Source organism: Lissotriton helveticus, chromosome 3_2 (assembly GCF_964261635.1).
Source record: "Lissotriton helveticus chromosome 3_2, aLisHel1.1, whole genome shotgun sequence".
Taxonomy (NCBI): domain Eukaryota; kingdom Metazoa; phylum Chordata; class Amphibia; order Caudata; family Salamandridae; genus Lissotriton; species Lissotriton helveticus.
In genome coordinates this window covers 191,756,525-191,771,933 of record NC_136062.1, presented here as the reverse complement: position 1 = coordinate 191,771,933, position 15,409 = coordinate 191,756,525, and the positions used below count along the sequence as shown (strand labels likewise).

The 15,409-nt window shown below is 44.7% G+C and overlaps 1 protein-coding gene across 2 annotated transcripts in view; it reads right to left on the bottom strand.

The window, feature by feature from the left end:
• ARIH1 (ariadne RBR E3 ubiquitin protein ligase 1) overlaps positions 1 to 15,409 on the bottom strand; it is a 501,132-nt gene that overhangs the window by 160,908 nt on the left and 324,815 nt on the right. For both annotated transcript variants that reach the window (XM_078685029.1, XM_078685030.1), the window contains exons 5-6: positions 10,260 to 10,315; positions 9,700 to 9,766 (exon numbers count right to left, since the gene is read on the bottom strand). In XM_078685029.1, coding sequence (XP_078541155.1) covers positions 9,700 to 9,766; positions 10,260 to 10,315 — 123 coding nt within the window. The remainder of the gene's footprint in view (positions 1 to 9,699; positions 9,767 to 10,259; positions 10,316 to 15,409) is intronic.

Sequence of the window (15,409 nt, the reverse complement as noted above, 5' to 3'; positions counted from 1 at the left end):
TTGAGTCCAATGTCATGATTGATAGAAGTGTATAATGACACCACATCGATCGTAACTAACATGTAATTGTGCTGCCATTGGGTGTCCATCAATATTCGAAGGAAGTCTCCCGTGTCCTTTATATATGAGGTTAATGAGGTGACCATGGGTGCCAATATACAGTCTACAAATATTGAGACATTCAGATACAATGAATCACAGCTGGAAATGATTGGTCTCCCAGGCGGATTGTCTAGAGTTTTATGCACTTTCGGCAGAAAGTACATGGTGGGCATTACCGGCGTTTCGTTTTGCAAGAATTTCATCTCTTGTTCCGTTAGTAATCCATCTTCTTTCCATTTTTTCAGTTTCAAACTTAGATCTATGGCTAAATCACTTAGGGGATTTTTCTTCAATCTTTGATAGTTGGTCAAGTTATTTAGTTGTTTCATAGCCTCCGCTATGTACGCTGTTTTGTCTTGAATAACTATATGTCCCCCCTTGTCGGCAGGTTTTATCTCTATGGTTGTATTTTTCATTAGTTTATCCAGTGCCTTTCTTTCCTGCTGGCTTAAATTTTCTTTTGCTTGGCCATGTTTTATGTTAGAAATCTTCTCCAAGTCTGAAATTACTAGCTCATAGAATGTGTCCATTCTGTTCCCTGGGTACAGTATCGGGCAGAATTTGGATTTATCTCTAAATTTGCTTTAAGGATGTGCATCTGTCTTTGTTTATATATATATATATATATATATATATATATATATATAAGCTCGGAGGTCCCGCACATGGGCGGGGATAATTCACTGCTTATGACTATTGAGGAGTATCCCCTGGAAGAAAACCAAGTATAATAAACATGAATTCACCTAGATAAGAGGCATGACAAAAGATGCAACAAAATTGAAACGCCACCAAGAGACTAGAACAGGCGATTAACTTTCTTTTTCCAAGCCCTAGTGCAAGGTATGAACTTTCTAGCAGTTTGAAGAAAAACATGAAACAACTTCCCCAGTACCATTGACAGAAAGTTCAGCATAAAAAATAGTCTGAGACAGAGAACTTACTGCAGAGTCATCTGCAGGGTGGTGGAGGGGTGAAGTTGGGCAAGGAGGAAGAGAGACAACAGGTTGGGGATGAAGGAAGAGATCAAAGTTTGGGGTCGGTGTTCTACTAATACTGAAAAAGAAAATTGAATTGGACAAAAAGTCGACACTAGAACCCTTCTGCATGTTTGAAAATGCCTTGGCATGGATATCACCTTGGGAACAAAAGCAAGGGCAAAGGTGTCAAATAACCATTCTAACAAGACAAGTTCATTTTGGGAGATAGTCTTGGCCCATCCATTGTAGAAACTGCTTACATTTTGTGTTCTTCATAGTGTAAGGAAAAAGTCATTCACCTGTGATAATCTGTTAGTTTGAGTTATAAATCACGTTGCGCTCTATGGCATCTAGTGATTGTTTTAGGATATTAGAACTTATTTTCCTTCCAAGTCTTCTGTTTTGAGAATGCCCAGCAATGATGATCCTGACACAGACAATGCATCAGTACACAAGCTGACCCATGTTATGTGATTTTCCCCCACCAGAGGAATATGTGTGCCTGTGCACCTGTATAAAGTACAGAAGCTTAGGAAAGCAAGATAACAAACCTAATACTTTACAATAAGAGGGGAGGTGGGTGGCGGGATATGAATCTACAAGATAAGCAGTAAACTGATTGTAAATAAGTAATGTTTTGTTTGCAGAAGGTGTTTTTCAGCTTATGTCACCAACTCAAAAGCAGAGTCCATCCACGTAAAGCTGGTACTATTGCAAAGTATTAGTTGCTGTAGCAAAGAAAGTTTTAACAATGCTTTTCTCTCCTAACGTAGAAGTCAACATAGTAGTGTTTAGCAAAAGCATGTAGAAATTACTAAGTGGCCAACTTGCAAATAACGGAGGAATTCTTACAAGAAAGGCCACAGTTATCCCCTTGTTTGTGCGTCAAGAGGGCACGAGTCATGTAGGCGACTGCCAGCTTAACCCATTCATAAGAGACTGATGAATCTTACAATCCATCTAGCAATACTCTCCTTAGATATTGGCAGATGCAAGTGTGTAAAATGGAAGAAAAACAACTTTTGCTTTCTGTATTAAGTAGTATCAAGTGCAGGTTTAGCATCAAAGGAATGCAACTGTTCTTGAAGAGTTTTGGGAAGAATGTTGGAAGCTTAACTTCCTAACTTAGATGAAAGGATGAGACCACCTTCAGAAGGAAGCATGAATTTGTGTAAAGTAAATTCTGCCTGTCCACTTGAATGTGCGGTTCTTCTATTGCTAATATCTGAAGTTCTCTAATTTGGCGTAATGATGTAATGGATACAGAGAACACTTTTTTATTTATATATTTCTTTTTATTGAAACTTTTAACAACATAAACAAGAAAAATAAGGCAATACAATCAATCGAATGGCGAAGCGTCCTGCGGGGGGGGTTAGGGAGGGAGGCATAAAATCATAATACAAACATTGACATTACAGGATGGGAGGAAAGAGGGATACAGCAAGTCCGGAGACAATCCAAGTAACACAATAGGAGGAATGTCGGGTCAAAGGGAAGGAGGATCCGCCACCAGGTGTGAGAAGGGAGGTGTACAGATGTCTCCCCGATAGGAGTTCCATCGACCCCAAATCTTGTCCCACTTGTGGGGCCTGCCACGTGCAACATACACCGTCTTCTCTCTGAACATGCACCATTCCATATTTTCCTTCCAGGCCAAGACTGTGGGCGGCCTCTGAGAGCCCCACAACTGGGCGATACCCCTCTTTGCGATCATATTGCCAAGGGCCACCCACTGAGTCTGGGCCAAATCATAGTCATTGGGTTCCCAAACATTCAACAAACACCGTCTAGCTTCAGGCAACAACGCAACACCTGTGACCTCTTCCATCCCTGCATGCACTCGATTCCAGAAACGAACAACCTCCGGGCATTCCCAGAGTATATGGAAAAAGGTGCCCAAAAGGCCGCAACCACGCCTGCACAGCCCATCCGAAGCATAACCCATACTGACCAATCGTGGACCGGTAACATAGATCCTATGAAGAATCTTAAGCTGTACAATTCAGAAAAGGGGGTGGTGATGAACAGAGTGTCTGAATTAAGCAGACCACTCTTACCCAGTCCAAAGATCAGGGCTTGATCCATCACCGTTATTTAGCACACTGCCCCATCCCAGCTCAGAACCTGGCTATATGCAAATTAGTCTGTCCCTGGCCCAGTGCATCATGGGAACAGGGCAGACCAAACTACCAAGCCAATTCTTCACCAGAAAGGATACAAGCTACCGGGGACCGGTTTCTGGCATTTCAGCCTCGTCGGCCCGGCTTGCTTGAATCCTGATGGAGCAGTGAGCAAGGGACTCATGTCTGAGTATACCCTGCCACACCTATAGTGGCCAAAAACGATTCAGAAAAGGGGGTGTGATGAACAGTGTCTCTGAATTAAGCAGACCACTCTTACCCAGTCCAAAGATCAGGGCTTGATCCATCACCGTTATTTAGCTCACTGCCCCATCCCAGCTCAGAACCTGGCTATATGCAAATTAGTCTGTCCCTGGCCCAGTGCATCATGGGAACAGGGCAGACCAAACTACCAAGCCAATTCTTCACCAGAAAGGATACAAGCTACCGGGGACCGGTTTCTGGCATTTCAGCCTCGTCGGCCCGGCTTGCTTGAATCCTGATGGAGCAGTGAGCAAGGGACTCATGTCTGAGTATACCCTGCCACACCTATAGTGGCCAAAAACGATTCAGAAAAGGGGTGGTGATGAACAGTGTCTCTGAATTAAGCAGACCACTCTTACCCAGTCCAAAGATCAGGGCTTGATCCATCACCGTTATTTAGCTCACTGCCCCATCCCAGCTCAGAACCTGGCTATATGCAAATTAGTCTGTCCCTGGCCCAGTGCATCATGGGAACAGGGCAGACCAAACTACCAAGCCAATTCTTCACCAGAAAGGATACAAGCTACCGGGGACCGGTTTCTGGCATTTCAGCCTCGTCGGCCCGGCTTGCTTGAATCCTGATGGAGCAGTGAGCAAGGGACTCATGTCTGAGTATACCCTGCCACACCTATAGTGGCCAAAAACAATTCAGAAAAGGGGGTGGTGATGAACAGAGTGTCTGAATTAAGCAGACCACTCTTACCCAGTCCAAAGATCAGGGCTTGATCCATCACCGTTATTTAGCTCACTGCCCCATCCCAGCTCAGAACCTGGCTATATGCAAATTAGTCTGTCCCTGGCCCAGTGCATCATGGGAACAGGGCAGACCAAACTACCAAGCCAATTCTTCTTAAGCTGTACAAACCGGAGGCGAGCCGGAATTGCAACCTCTTTCGGCGAGGATATGGCAGACTGCCAGTCCCCGTCATCTAACTCCAAGCCATCACCGGTCCAAGCTTCCCTGAGGCGCTGTAGAAGGTTGGTCCTATTGTTTATTAACTTCTTTTAAATTAGGAAAATCGTACTGTCGGGAACGTGTCCGTCAAGCACCCGATCCTCAAGCGGCGAAGCCTCCGGAACAATAGTGCCCGGAGGAAAAACCGCCATCAACGCGTGACGGATCTGAGCATATCTAAAAAAACTCCTTGTCACTCAAGTCATACTCCAGTGTCAATTCCTCAAAGGTTTTAAGCCGATCCCTAGTCCATACATCGTTCACCCTGCCTATACCAATAACGTCCCATCTATCAAAACCTTTCGTCTTCCACAGGGAGCCTAGCCTCTCGGAAGCGTAAAGAGGGGTTGCGCGTGTGAGTCTATCCTTCCATCCCATTGCATCGTTGGCACGATGCCATACCTGTACAGCTATTTTGGTAGGGCCAGTAAGCGTCCTCCCAGCGGATTTCGTATAAAGCGCCCTGTTGTAGTCTCCACCAGGCAGCAACCATCTGTCCATTTCGAACGCGGGATTCGAGGCGGGGCCGTACATGCCGTGGTTAATCGCCCCCAGCTGGGAGGCCCAGTAGTAGCACTTAATATCCGGGAGAGCGATTCCACCGTCATACCAAGTGTTAACTTGGCATGGGCTATGCGGGACCGCCCTCCCCATATCAGTTGTCTCCGCAAGCTTTCGACCTCTCGAAAGTAACTGGCCGGGATGGTATCAAAAGTATTCTGGAGGGCATAGAGAAATCGGGGCAGTGACATCATCTTGAATAAAGCCGCCCGTCCGAGGGGGGACAACGGAAGTCTACGCCATGCCTCAACATCGGACCGCAGGCGCCGAAGCGGGGGTAGCAGGTTACGTTCAAAGCGAACAACAGGATCCAAGGTGATAAACACCCCAAGTATTTGAAACCCGCGTGTACCACCTGTATTGGACACCCACGCTGCAAGAGAGGAGAATCTCCCGAGAGAACGTACACGCAGGACTTGGACCAATTGATAACAAGGCCAGAGTTTTTACCGAAGGAAGTCAATACATCGAATAGCACTATTAGCGACTTCCGAGGAGACGTGAGGTATAGCAGGATGTCGTCAGCATAGAGCGACACTCTATCCTCGAAGTCGGGGGTCCAACGTATACCCTTCACTGTCGGTTCCCACCTCAGCCAAGCCGCCAAGGGTTCCAAAGCAAGGGCAAAAAGAAGCGGGGACAACGGGCACCCCTGGCGAGTACCCCTCCCGAGAGAAAACGAGCCAGAGGCACGACCATTAACGACCACCTGAGCCAAGGGGTCATGATATATTAACTTCACCCAACTGATGAAAACAGGGCCAAAACCAAACTTGGCGAGGGCGGCCCAGAGATATGGCCATTCCAGCGTATCAAACGCCATTGTGGCGTCCAAAGAGGCCAAAATGGCCGATTCACGCAGCGAGGATGCCCTCGCAAGGGTGCCATGCAGATGCTGAAGGTTAAGTGCCATATTACGGTGCGGTATGAACCCGGACTGATCCGGATGGATCAGGTCGCAGACAACAGTTATCAAGCGATTCACAAGCACTTTTGCGAGGATCTTAGGCTCGGCGTTCAAGAGCGAGATGGGCCTGTACGACGCGCAGCGATCCCGTGGCTTCCCCTCCTTGTGAATCACAACGATAGATGCAAGTCGTTGATCATAAGGGAAGGTACCAGCTTCTAGCGATTCTAAAAACCGATCCGACAAGCAGGGCAAAGCAATATCCCTAAGAAGCAGATGCGAGTCCTGTTCCAGTCTATCCGATACTGGGGAGTAAACTGTTTGGAAACACTCAGAAAAACACTCCACAATCTCAACAGGGTCAGTCACTCTCGCACTCAAAGGAACCACACGACTAGCCCTCTCCCTCCTGTCCAACCAAGCAATCAACTTTCCGGCCTTATCACCCACGTCATACAAACGGCCTTGCTGCTCCCTACTCATCGCCTTAGCGGCATCAGTGACCAGTGCTCTATAGTCAGTTTGTTTGAGGCTGAGAAGGTGCAACCTGTCCTGAGTAACATCAGATTCCAGGTCTCTTTCGACGTCTGATATCTCAGTTTCAAGTCGGACCACTGCCTCACACATGCGCTTCTTAGCGTTATTAATTAACGATAAGGCATGACCGCGTATGACGGTCTTATAGGCTTCCCATAGCGAGACAGACAATGACACAGACCCCACATTATCCACAAAATAATGGTTGAGTGATTTGATCAGTTCCGTTCGGATCTTAGGGTCACGGAGATACCAAGGGTTTATCGGGGCTACCCGGCCCTCAGTTCCCGGCCCAGTTTCCATTACAAGCCATAAGGGGGAGTGATCTGAAATACCCCTAGCCAAGTGTCTGATTTCTTTAACCAACAGGATATAGTCTAGTCTCGAGAGGCTACCGTGTGCACCAGAGTGATAGGTGTATTGCAATTGTCCAGGGTGGAGCAGCCTCCAGCAGTCTATCAATCCCAGAGAGTCAAGAAAGCCACCCAGCCAAGACTGGGACCTCCCGAGATCCCTAGGTGGGTAGCAATCGCTATGCCCGGAGACCACCGAGTTGAAATCGCCGCCCACCACAAGAATGCCTTCTGGGAGCCCCAGTATCACCCTCCCCAGATCAGCAAAGGTCGTAGCCTGAAGGCCAAGGGGGACATAAACGGAGAGCAGAGAGATGACTTTCCCCTCCCACCGTCCAGTAATGGCAGCGTAGCGCACCCTGTCGTCAAGAATGACGGCGTCGATCTCGAGGGGGAGGGAGGCCCTGACCAGGATACCCGCCCCACCCTAGAGCCAGTGGTGAAGCCGGAGTGCGCAAGGAGACGTTAGCCCCTTCGGTTCATAGCATGACATGTATTGCCTATCAAGTGTGTCTCTTGCTACAGCACGATATCAGGGGAGAGACGTCTCAAGAGTTGGAACACCACACCACGTTTTATCCTGTCCCCCAACCCGTTAACATTCCAACATAGCAATGTTAGCCCCCTACCCCCCATCCCGAACATGGTCGCAGCATCCACCCCACATTAGTCGCAACAGCCAAGTCCAAAAGTCCATCAATGTAGTGCCTTGAAATTAACCAAACATAAACTTCACCCCCCTCCTCCCCCCAGTTTACCCCAGAAACAATACCCCCACCCTGCACCCCTGCGTTAGACTCAAAGGCCCCCCCCAACTTGCAGTGTGCCTGTCGCCCTAGCAAATAACTAATCTACGAAAAGAACCCCCAAGGAGGAAGAGACCCACGTCCTCCGCCACCCCTGGAGAACCAGCTCAATTAAAGCGAATTAAAGGATTCGCAAACCACAGCTGAAAGGTCTATGCGAAGTCCAGCGAACCAAGTCCCATTACTATTCCTGCTCCATTGGGCCACCCCTGGCTCCACCAGAGTGTTCAGGATGTTCCTGCCCCCTGGGCAGCGTATCGGTCCAGTCACTTGCAGCCTCAGGGTGAGCAAAGAAGAACGTCCGATCTCCATGTACCACACGTAGCCGGGCTGGAAATAGCATTGCATATTTCATGTCCCTGTCTCTCAATCGTCTCTTCACTCCCTGAAACCCCATCCTCTGTTTTTGCACCAACTGAGTGAAGTCTGGGTAGAAACTCACCGGCGTATTCTCAAATTTCGTGGGGCCACTCAATCGCGATGCATGCAGGATAGCATCCCGATCACAGAAATTGAATATCCTGGCAATCATGGGCCGCGGGGTAGCACCCAGCCTAGGTTCAACACCCGGCACTCTATGCGCCCGCTCCACCGCAAAGAATTTACTCAGGCCTTTGGGTGCCAGATGGTTGACGATGAGGTCCTCCACGATGAGGTCAAGTTGTCGGAATTCTCAGGGACACCCACGATACGGACGTTGTTCCGCCTAGCACGACTTTCAAAATCCTCCAGACGGCGGGAGAAGGAATCATTAGAGGACCGTAAATTACGGACCTCCGTCTGTAGGTCGGAGACATCCGTCGTGAGGCTAGAAGTCTTCAAGTACAGGGATTTAACTTTTTCATTTGTTTTAGCTAAATCCGCTCTGATCAAGTTGACATTAATCACCACTGTGTCCAGTTTTTGAGCCAGGGTTTCATACTGCACACCGATTGAGGTCTTCATACTCGCAATGGCGCCCATAACATTGTGCAGAGTCAGGTCGTCTTCCACCGTAGAATCATCTCCCTTGTCCTCCCTTGTCCACCGGATGCTTGCCCGTTCCACCGGGGGATCCCTTAGGATGGGTGTATCGATCCATGACATTAGATTGTATGGAGCCCCCACGGTGAACAGTCTTGGTCTTTCGCTTTTCAACCTCGGGCTTGCCGGCCATCTTGGAAGCTATGTCCCCGAGAGGACCCTGAGATCTGGTGAAAATGGCTACGTCAAAAATCACTCACAGGTGCTCATCCAAAGGACAATGTGTCTCACGTCACACCAAGCGATGATGTACGGTCCTGGCCCTGGAGTAGGACCACGGAGTAAAGCAGTCCCCAGGCAGCACGGTTAATCCGCGGCGTAGAAGGATCCGGACCAAAAACGAAACCGAAAGCAACGTCCAGGGTCGAGAATCGGATCAGGGGCAACCGCTGTTCAATTACAGCTCAGGCAGATATCAACTCGAGCCCGGGGCATATCCGTGGAGCAGGCCAGGAAAGTTCAGATTGTCATAAAATCGGTTCCCTTAGACCAAATCAATTTTTGAAAGCAGCTGGCAGATCAGCCGGGTTGCATCTTCAATGATCCGTCGTCAGAACCAGGATTATAGTCAGGATAAGTGCAGGCGAAGGTCCGGGAGCCCTGTGCTCACGCGACCATCCCGGTTGCGCGCGAAGTTCCTCCGAGAACACCACTTTTAAAGTCAACATCTGAAGTGAGAATGAATATAATGATTCAATAGTAAAGGGTAGCCTGGTTTGGACAATGTTGAAAGTCCAGATAAGAGCATAGGGTGTTCTAAGAGGACTGGCAGCCAGGCAGACTAAGACATTTCACACGCACAGAAAAAGAAAAAACAAAATAAACAAGCACAACTTCAACAGATACAAGATATTCCCACCCTTCCTCAACCGCCAGACCCACCCCCTAAAAAAAATCTCTAAACTGAAAATATTGTGTGTAAAGGGGACAATTTAACTGAAGGCAAATTGAATCATGTCTCACATTATTGCTAACTCCTACATATGTACTGCAGGGAAGGGAAGTAAAAGGCCTAAACAAACCAGTTTGACAATATCAAATCTGTGCCCTTGGGAGAAGATACAAATCTGAGACAAAAATAAACTTACCTCTACAAAACTATTGGTTATTAAATGCTGATACTTTAATTTAACTTTTGAATCTGTGATCAAACGCCTGGAAAAAGAAGGAAAAAATAAGTTAATTGGTGTAAGTGAAAACAATAGATTAATTTGGCTAAGTAATGTATTCCTGGGAGTCACTGACAATGAACGTAGCCAATGTGGGTGGAGGGCCAAGTCAACATCTAAGAGTTAGGAGGATGCGATGTCAAGGCATAGTTTAATTTGGGTCTCTTCTGCATTGTCAATTCACATAGCATTTGACCAAATTCATTAATAGCAAAGACTAAACTTCAACGGTAAGCAATAAAGAGTGGGACGTCAGTATGAGCACCAGACAGAGCAACAGGAACGTCAGAGTGCATGTGAACAGAAGGAAGTAGGGGAGACATAGAAGAGGAAAGAAACAGCATGCATGTGATGTAGTGACGGTACATTACAGCAAAGAGCCCTACAGTACAAAACAGAACAAAGGATATTGATACTACTCAGGTTTGAAGCAATAATTCACAGTATGACCGGAAGACATGATATGGCTATGAACTTACATAACGGTATTGTCATCAACTAAGATATCGCATCCATGAGCAGGGCAGGAAATTGTCTGAAAGAGAAACATGAAACCAAGGTTAGAATCGGACAGGCTGGTACAACAGACTGAATACATGATTTACTCAATCTATCTCTACATAATTTATGTTTAAGATTCATGATGGATTTTTCATGACTGGAAATTTTCTGTTACTTTGAAATGTACTATAGGAAATCAACCTTTTTCCAAAGAGACTGGATGAAAAGCTATCACCAAACAAGAATTGCTCTAATAAAAGCACAACATGATAGTTACTAACATACCACACCTATAATAGCACCATCTAGTGTCTCTTTCCTCTTTTTTAAAAAAATTATTTCATATCAACTGTAGTTAAGATAAATGAACTGAATTGCTACAAAAATGGATCTTAAAGAGGTAGTAGCATAAAAATATTTTACATATAGAAAAACTAATGCAGAATTTGATAATGCTTCTGGCAAAGTGGCACATCTAGAGCTATAGGAAAACATGTATGTAGAGATAAAGTCATGGTCCCACCATGGCAGGCCAGATCATGTAATGAGGTGCTACATTTTGGAACCAGAGGCTGTTAAGGAGCTAAGATGCTTTTCTCAATTAGTAGACTTAGTCAACTTCCTAACTGATGCATTCAATTATTTGAGAGGTTAACCACTTATTTTACTACTCAATCAGCATTTGTAGAACGCAGCACTGTCATCACTGGGAGTATCTGGGTGCTGGTGTTAGGGGTGTTACAGGTCGTCTTGCATAAATCAGGTTGTTTATGGGCAGTCTAAGCATTGTGAAAACTGATAAAAGGTATTTAATATTTAATTTCAAATTTAGGTTAATACCTTCATGTTATTTCAGTAAGAGGGTAGGAATTGGTTTTGACAATGCTTGATGATTTTTTAGGTAGTTCATAGGCTTCTGTGTTGAGAGGTTAGATTGTAAGCCCCTTGAGGGCAGGGCTCGCGCAACTCCGCGTGGCTGTCTCTCGTGACGGGAGATCATCTATAAATAGAAGCATTTTCCAACCGTCAATGCTTCGTCTCGAGTTGTCTTTCCCTGACGAGCGCTTCTGACTGCGCTCAGCTGTCATTGATTCCTAGAAGTCCTGTCTGAATCCTGATTTGCCCCTGAACTTTTGACCTATCAGCCAGTTACTTTCCGCTCTTAATTGTTTATGCAGCCTTTAATTTCCTAACGAGGAAGTCCCGTCCTTCCCTCAGCGGACCCGACTGATTGTGCCTTCGCATTTCCTTCATGTGCGTCTGCGGACGCTTCAAGCCCCTGTCAACGCGGAGCGACGCGGAGGCTTCTCTTGAAACGAAGCTCCGTTCTCAATCCCGGCTATCCCGCTGGGTTTGCGCATTTCCTCTTCCCGGCATCGGCAGGCAGTACGAGGCGGCCCTGTCAGCGTGAGTCAGCGCGGAGGCTTCTTGGAAACGAAGCTCCGCTCCTTCACCGCCTCGTTAGCGGGGAAAACACGTTTCTCTTCTTGGGTGCCTGCTGGCAGTTCGAGACTGCAGACCTCACTGGAATTTGAAAAGGGACAGTAAGATTTTACTCGTTTTTTGTTAATTTAGGTATTTAGGTCTGGAACTATTTAAAATAACTTCTCTGCAAGTAATTGACTTTTATAAGGGCAGAAGTCTAAAGTTAGTGGATTTAAAGACACACAGTCTTGTCAGGACAACAAGCTTTGGCAAGGCAAGACTTTTGAGAATTAAAGTTGAGCATTAGGAATTTATAGGAAAACTAAGAGACTTTGAGACTTGCTTCCTTTTTAAGAAGTAAACCTTGGTAAGACCAAGGAAACAATTGTTTAATTGGATATAAGAAGTATTAATGCAAACAGAGAGTGTTTAATGTATGTACAAAAGCAAACTGTTAAATTGATTGTTTGATGATAACGTTGGGCAATCAGTAAGGTAGCAGTGGGGGGAAAGTTGTTTTTTCTCCTTCTTATCGTCCACTGCAGATACCCATGTGTAGAAGAGATTGCAGAAGACTACAGGTATGAGTGTTTGCATGAGGAATTTCGTTAAGTTCACTAACCGGTTTTAAAACTAACGCATTATTCAAGTGAGACTATGTTTTGACTTTAATCTTATTTTCAAAGGGTCTAGAGAATGACGCTGAGTAATTCTGAGCTTTCTGAGTTAAAAAGTGTGTGAACCAAGGCCGCAAGAGTTAATGGTCAGTAATTGTGTTCTTTAATCATCACAGTATAACGGAGTGAATTTGGAGAGTTATTGATGGTACATTTTTTTTAAAACCTCAGACAAAACTACGTGGAACCAGTAGCATGTGTCAAGTTAACTGCTGACGGCCTGGAGCACAATCAAGAGAAAACAATTACTGAAGACAACATTTCTTTATTTGTTGTATGTTTGTTTTCTCGGTCCACTTCCCCTTTCCCTTCGGGGAAAGGTGATTCAGTCAGTGTTAATTTCCTGACTGTGTTGACTTGATCCTGAGGGAGTTGGGAGTTTGCAGCTTTGAAGGAAACAACAGGAGTGCTCTCAGGACTTCGCAACAGAAGACGAAGCCTATTAATTTAAAACGTTTCCTTCTGAGCCTGCAAACTCACCCTCATGGAAGTTTCACAGTTGTCGCAATTAGTGCAAAAAATGACTGGGGAGATGGAGAATTTGCGATTGGAGAATCAATCGCTTCGTCAGGAATTGGAAAAAACTAAAGCAGAATTTTCAGTCTGGAGGGATCCTTCCAAGGAGAAAAGACCAGTACTAGCGCCGACCAGATTTGGGGCTGACGTTCGTCAGCCGCATTCTTCGGGAGATCAGTTAGAAGGGCAACCAGTTCAGGTCACTGTAGTTACTCCTACACCTGTTCCATTGGCAAATCCAGAAAGGTTCACTGGAGATAACAGTAGGTTTGCAACCTTCTTTAGTCAGTGTCAGCTGCATTTCATGTGTAAACCCCAAATTTTTTCTTCAGATACTTCCAAGGTAGCATTTATAATTTCTTATCTTGGAGGGGTAGCTGCAAATTGGGCAATGCCTTTGGTAGATAATAATGATCCGTTACTTCATAATTTGCAAAATTTTAAGGTAGCCATGTCCAATTTATTTGCAAAACATACCTTGGTACAGGCATCTGATAATGAATTGTTGAGTCTTCGTCAAGGAACAAAGGATCTCATTTCCTATATAACTACTTTCAATAGACTTCTGACTGAAACTCATTGGCCAGAAGAAAAAAGAATTTCTTTATTTTATAGAGGTTTAAGAGATGAATTGAAGGATTCTCTGGCACATATAGTTAATTTACCTGAGGATTTTAAAGAATTTCAGGATCTGGTGGTTAAGCTCGATCACAGGTTGGGTGAGCGTAAAAACGAAAAGTCTAGAAGTGAGTTTAGAAGTTCTTTTAGAGTGGAGAAAAAAGAATTAGAAGTTAAGAGTACTTTAGCTGAACCTGTTCTATCGGGTGGGTTTAAGGGGCCACTAACTCCTGAAGAAAAAGAACGTAGGCGAAAGGGCAATTTGTGTTTGTATTGTGGCAAGTCTGGACATTTTGCTAAAGATTGTACTGTTAAACCTACTAAGAAAAAAGTCTTAGTAATTGAAACTTCTGTGGTAAAACCGTCGGAAAACTGAAATTCTCAGGGAAAGCCGAGGTCGTTTCCTTGAGAAATTCTTCGTCTAAGATCTCTGTTTGTTACTATTATTACTACACATATTCCTAAACATTTCACTATTCGAATGGTTTTTATTCTAACTACACTTCAGAGACATAGTATTCCTGTTTTATTGGATTCTGGGGCCACTGGAAATTTCTTTGATATCGGTTTTGCTGAGAAATTGAATTTAAAATTCATTGCCAAGAAAGAACCAGAGCCCGTGAGGGCTGTTGATGGTTCGGTTTTATCTTCTGGAATGATTAGGTTTAACACCGAACCATTGACTTTAGTGGCAGACAATGGTCATACTGAAAAGGTAGTCTTTGATCTAATTGATGCGCCGACCTTTGGAGTCATTTTGGGCATTCCTTGGTTGGAATTACATAATCCCAGGATAGATTGGATTAAAAGAACTGTTACTCTTGAGTCTTCATTTTGCAAATTACACTGTTATCAGGAAACTAGAGATCCGGTGATGCCGCTTTTTTGTGCTACTCTTAATGCGGAGATTAGTAGTCTCCCTATTGAGTATAAGAATTTTGCTAAGGTTTTTGATCCAGTTGAAGCAACTAAACTCCCACCTCATAGAGTCTATGATTGTAGAATAGATCTGGTTCCAGGAGCTGTTCTACCTTGCAGCAGGATATATGCTTTAACGGAGCCTGAAAATGATTATTTGAGAAAATATTTAGACGAGCTCTTAGAGTTAGGTTTTATTCGGCACTCCACTTCTCCTGTCTCGTCTCCACTCTTCTTTGTAGCCAAGAAGTCGGGAGATTTGAGAGCTTGTATCGATTACAGAGCTGTTAACAAAGCAACAATTAAAAACAGATATCCGTTACCATTAATTCCTGTACTTCTTAATCAAATCAAGGGTTCCAGCATTTACACTAAACTCGATCTTAGAGGTGCTTATCACCTGATTAGAGTTAAGGAGGGTGATGAGTGGAAGACCGCCTTTCGTACGAAATTTGGTCTTTTCGAATATACTGTCATGCCATTTGGTCTCTGCAACGCCCCTGCAGCCTTTCAATATTTTATTAATGAGGTTTTACATGATTTATTGGATGTCTGTTGTATAGTTTATATTGATGACATCTTAATTTATTCAAAAAATTCTGAGGAACATGTGCAACACGTTCAAGCTGTTTTACAGAGGTTGAGAGATCATTCCCTGTTTGCTAAATTCGAAAAATGTGTATTTAATGCTTCCAAGGTGGAATTTCTGGGCTATTGTTTATCTCCAGAAGGTATCCATATGGACCCTAAAAAAGTTGAAGCAATAACAACCTGGCCAATTCCAGTTTCTATTAAGGATACACAGAGAATTTTGGGTTTTGCTAATTTTTATAGACGATTTATTTCTAAATTTTCTGAAATAGTTACTCCTATTACTCAGTTATTGAAAAAAGGGAGGAAATTTTCTTGGACTGAAGAAGCAGATCAAGCCTTCTCCTTATTGAAAAAGGCTTTTACTTCAGCTCCAATACTGG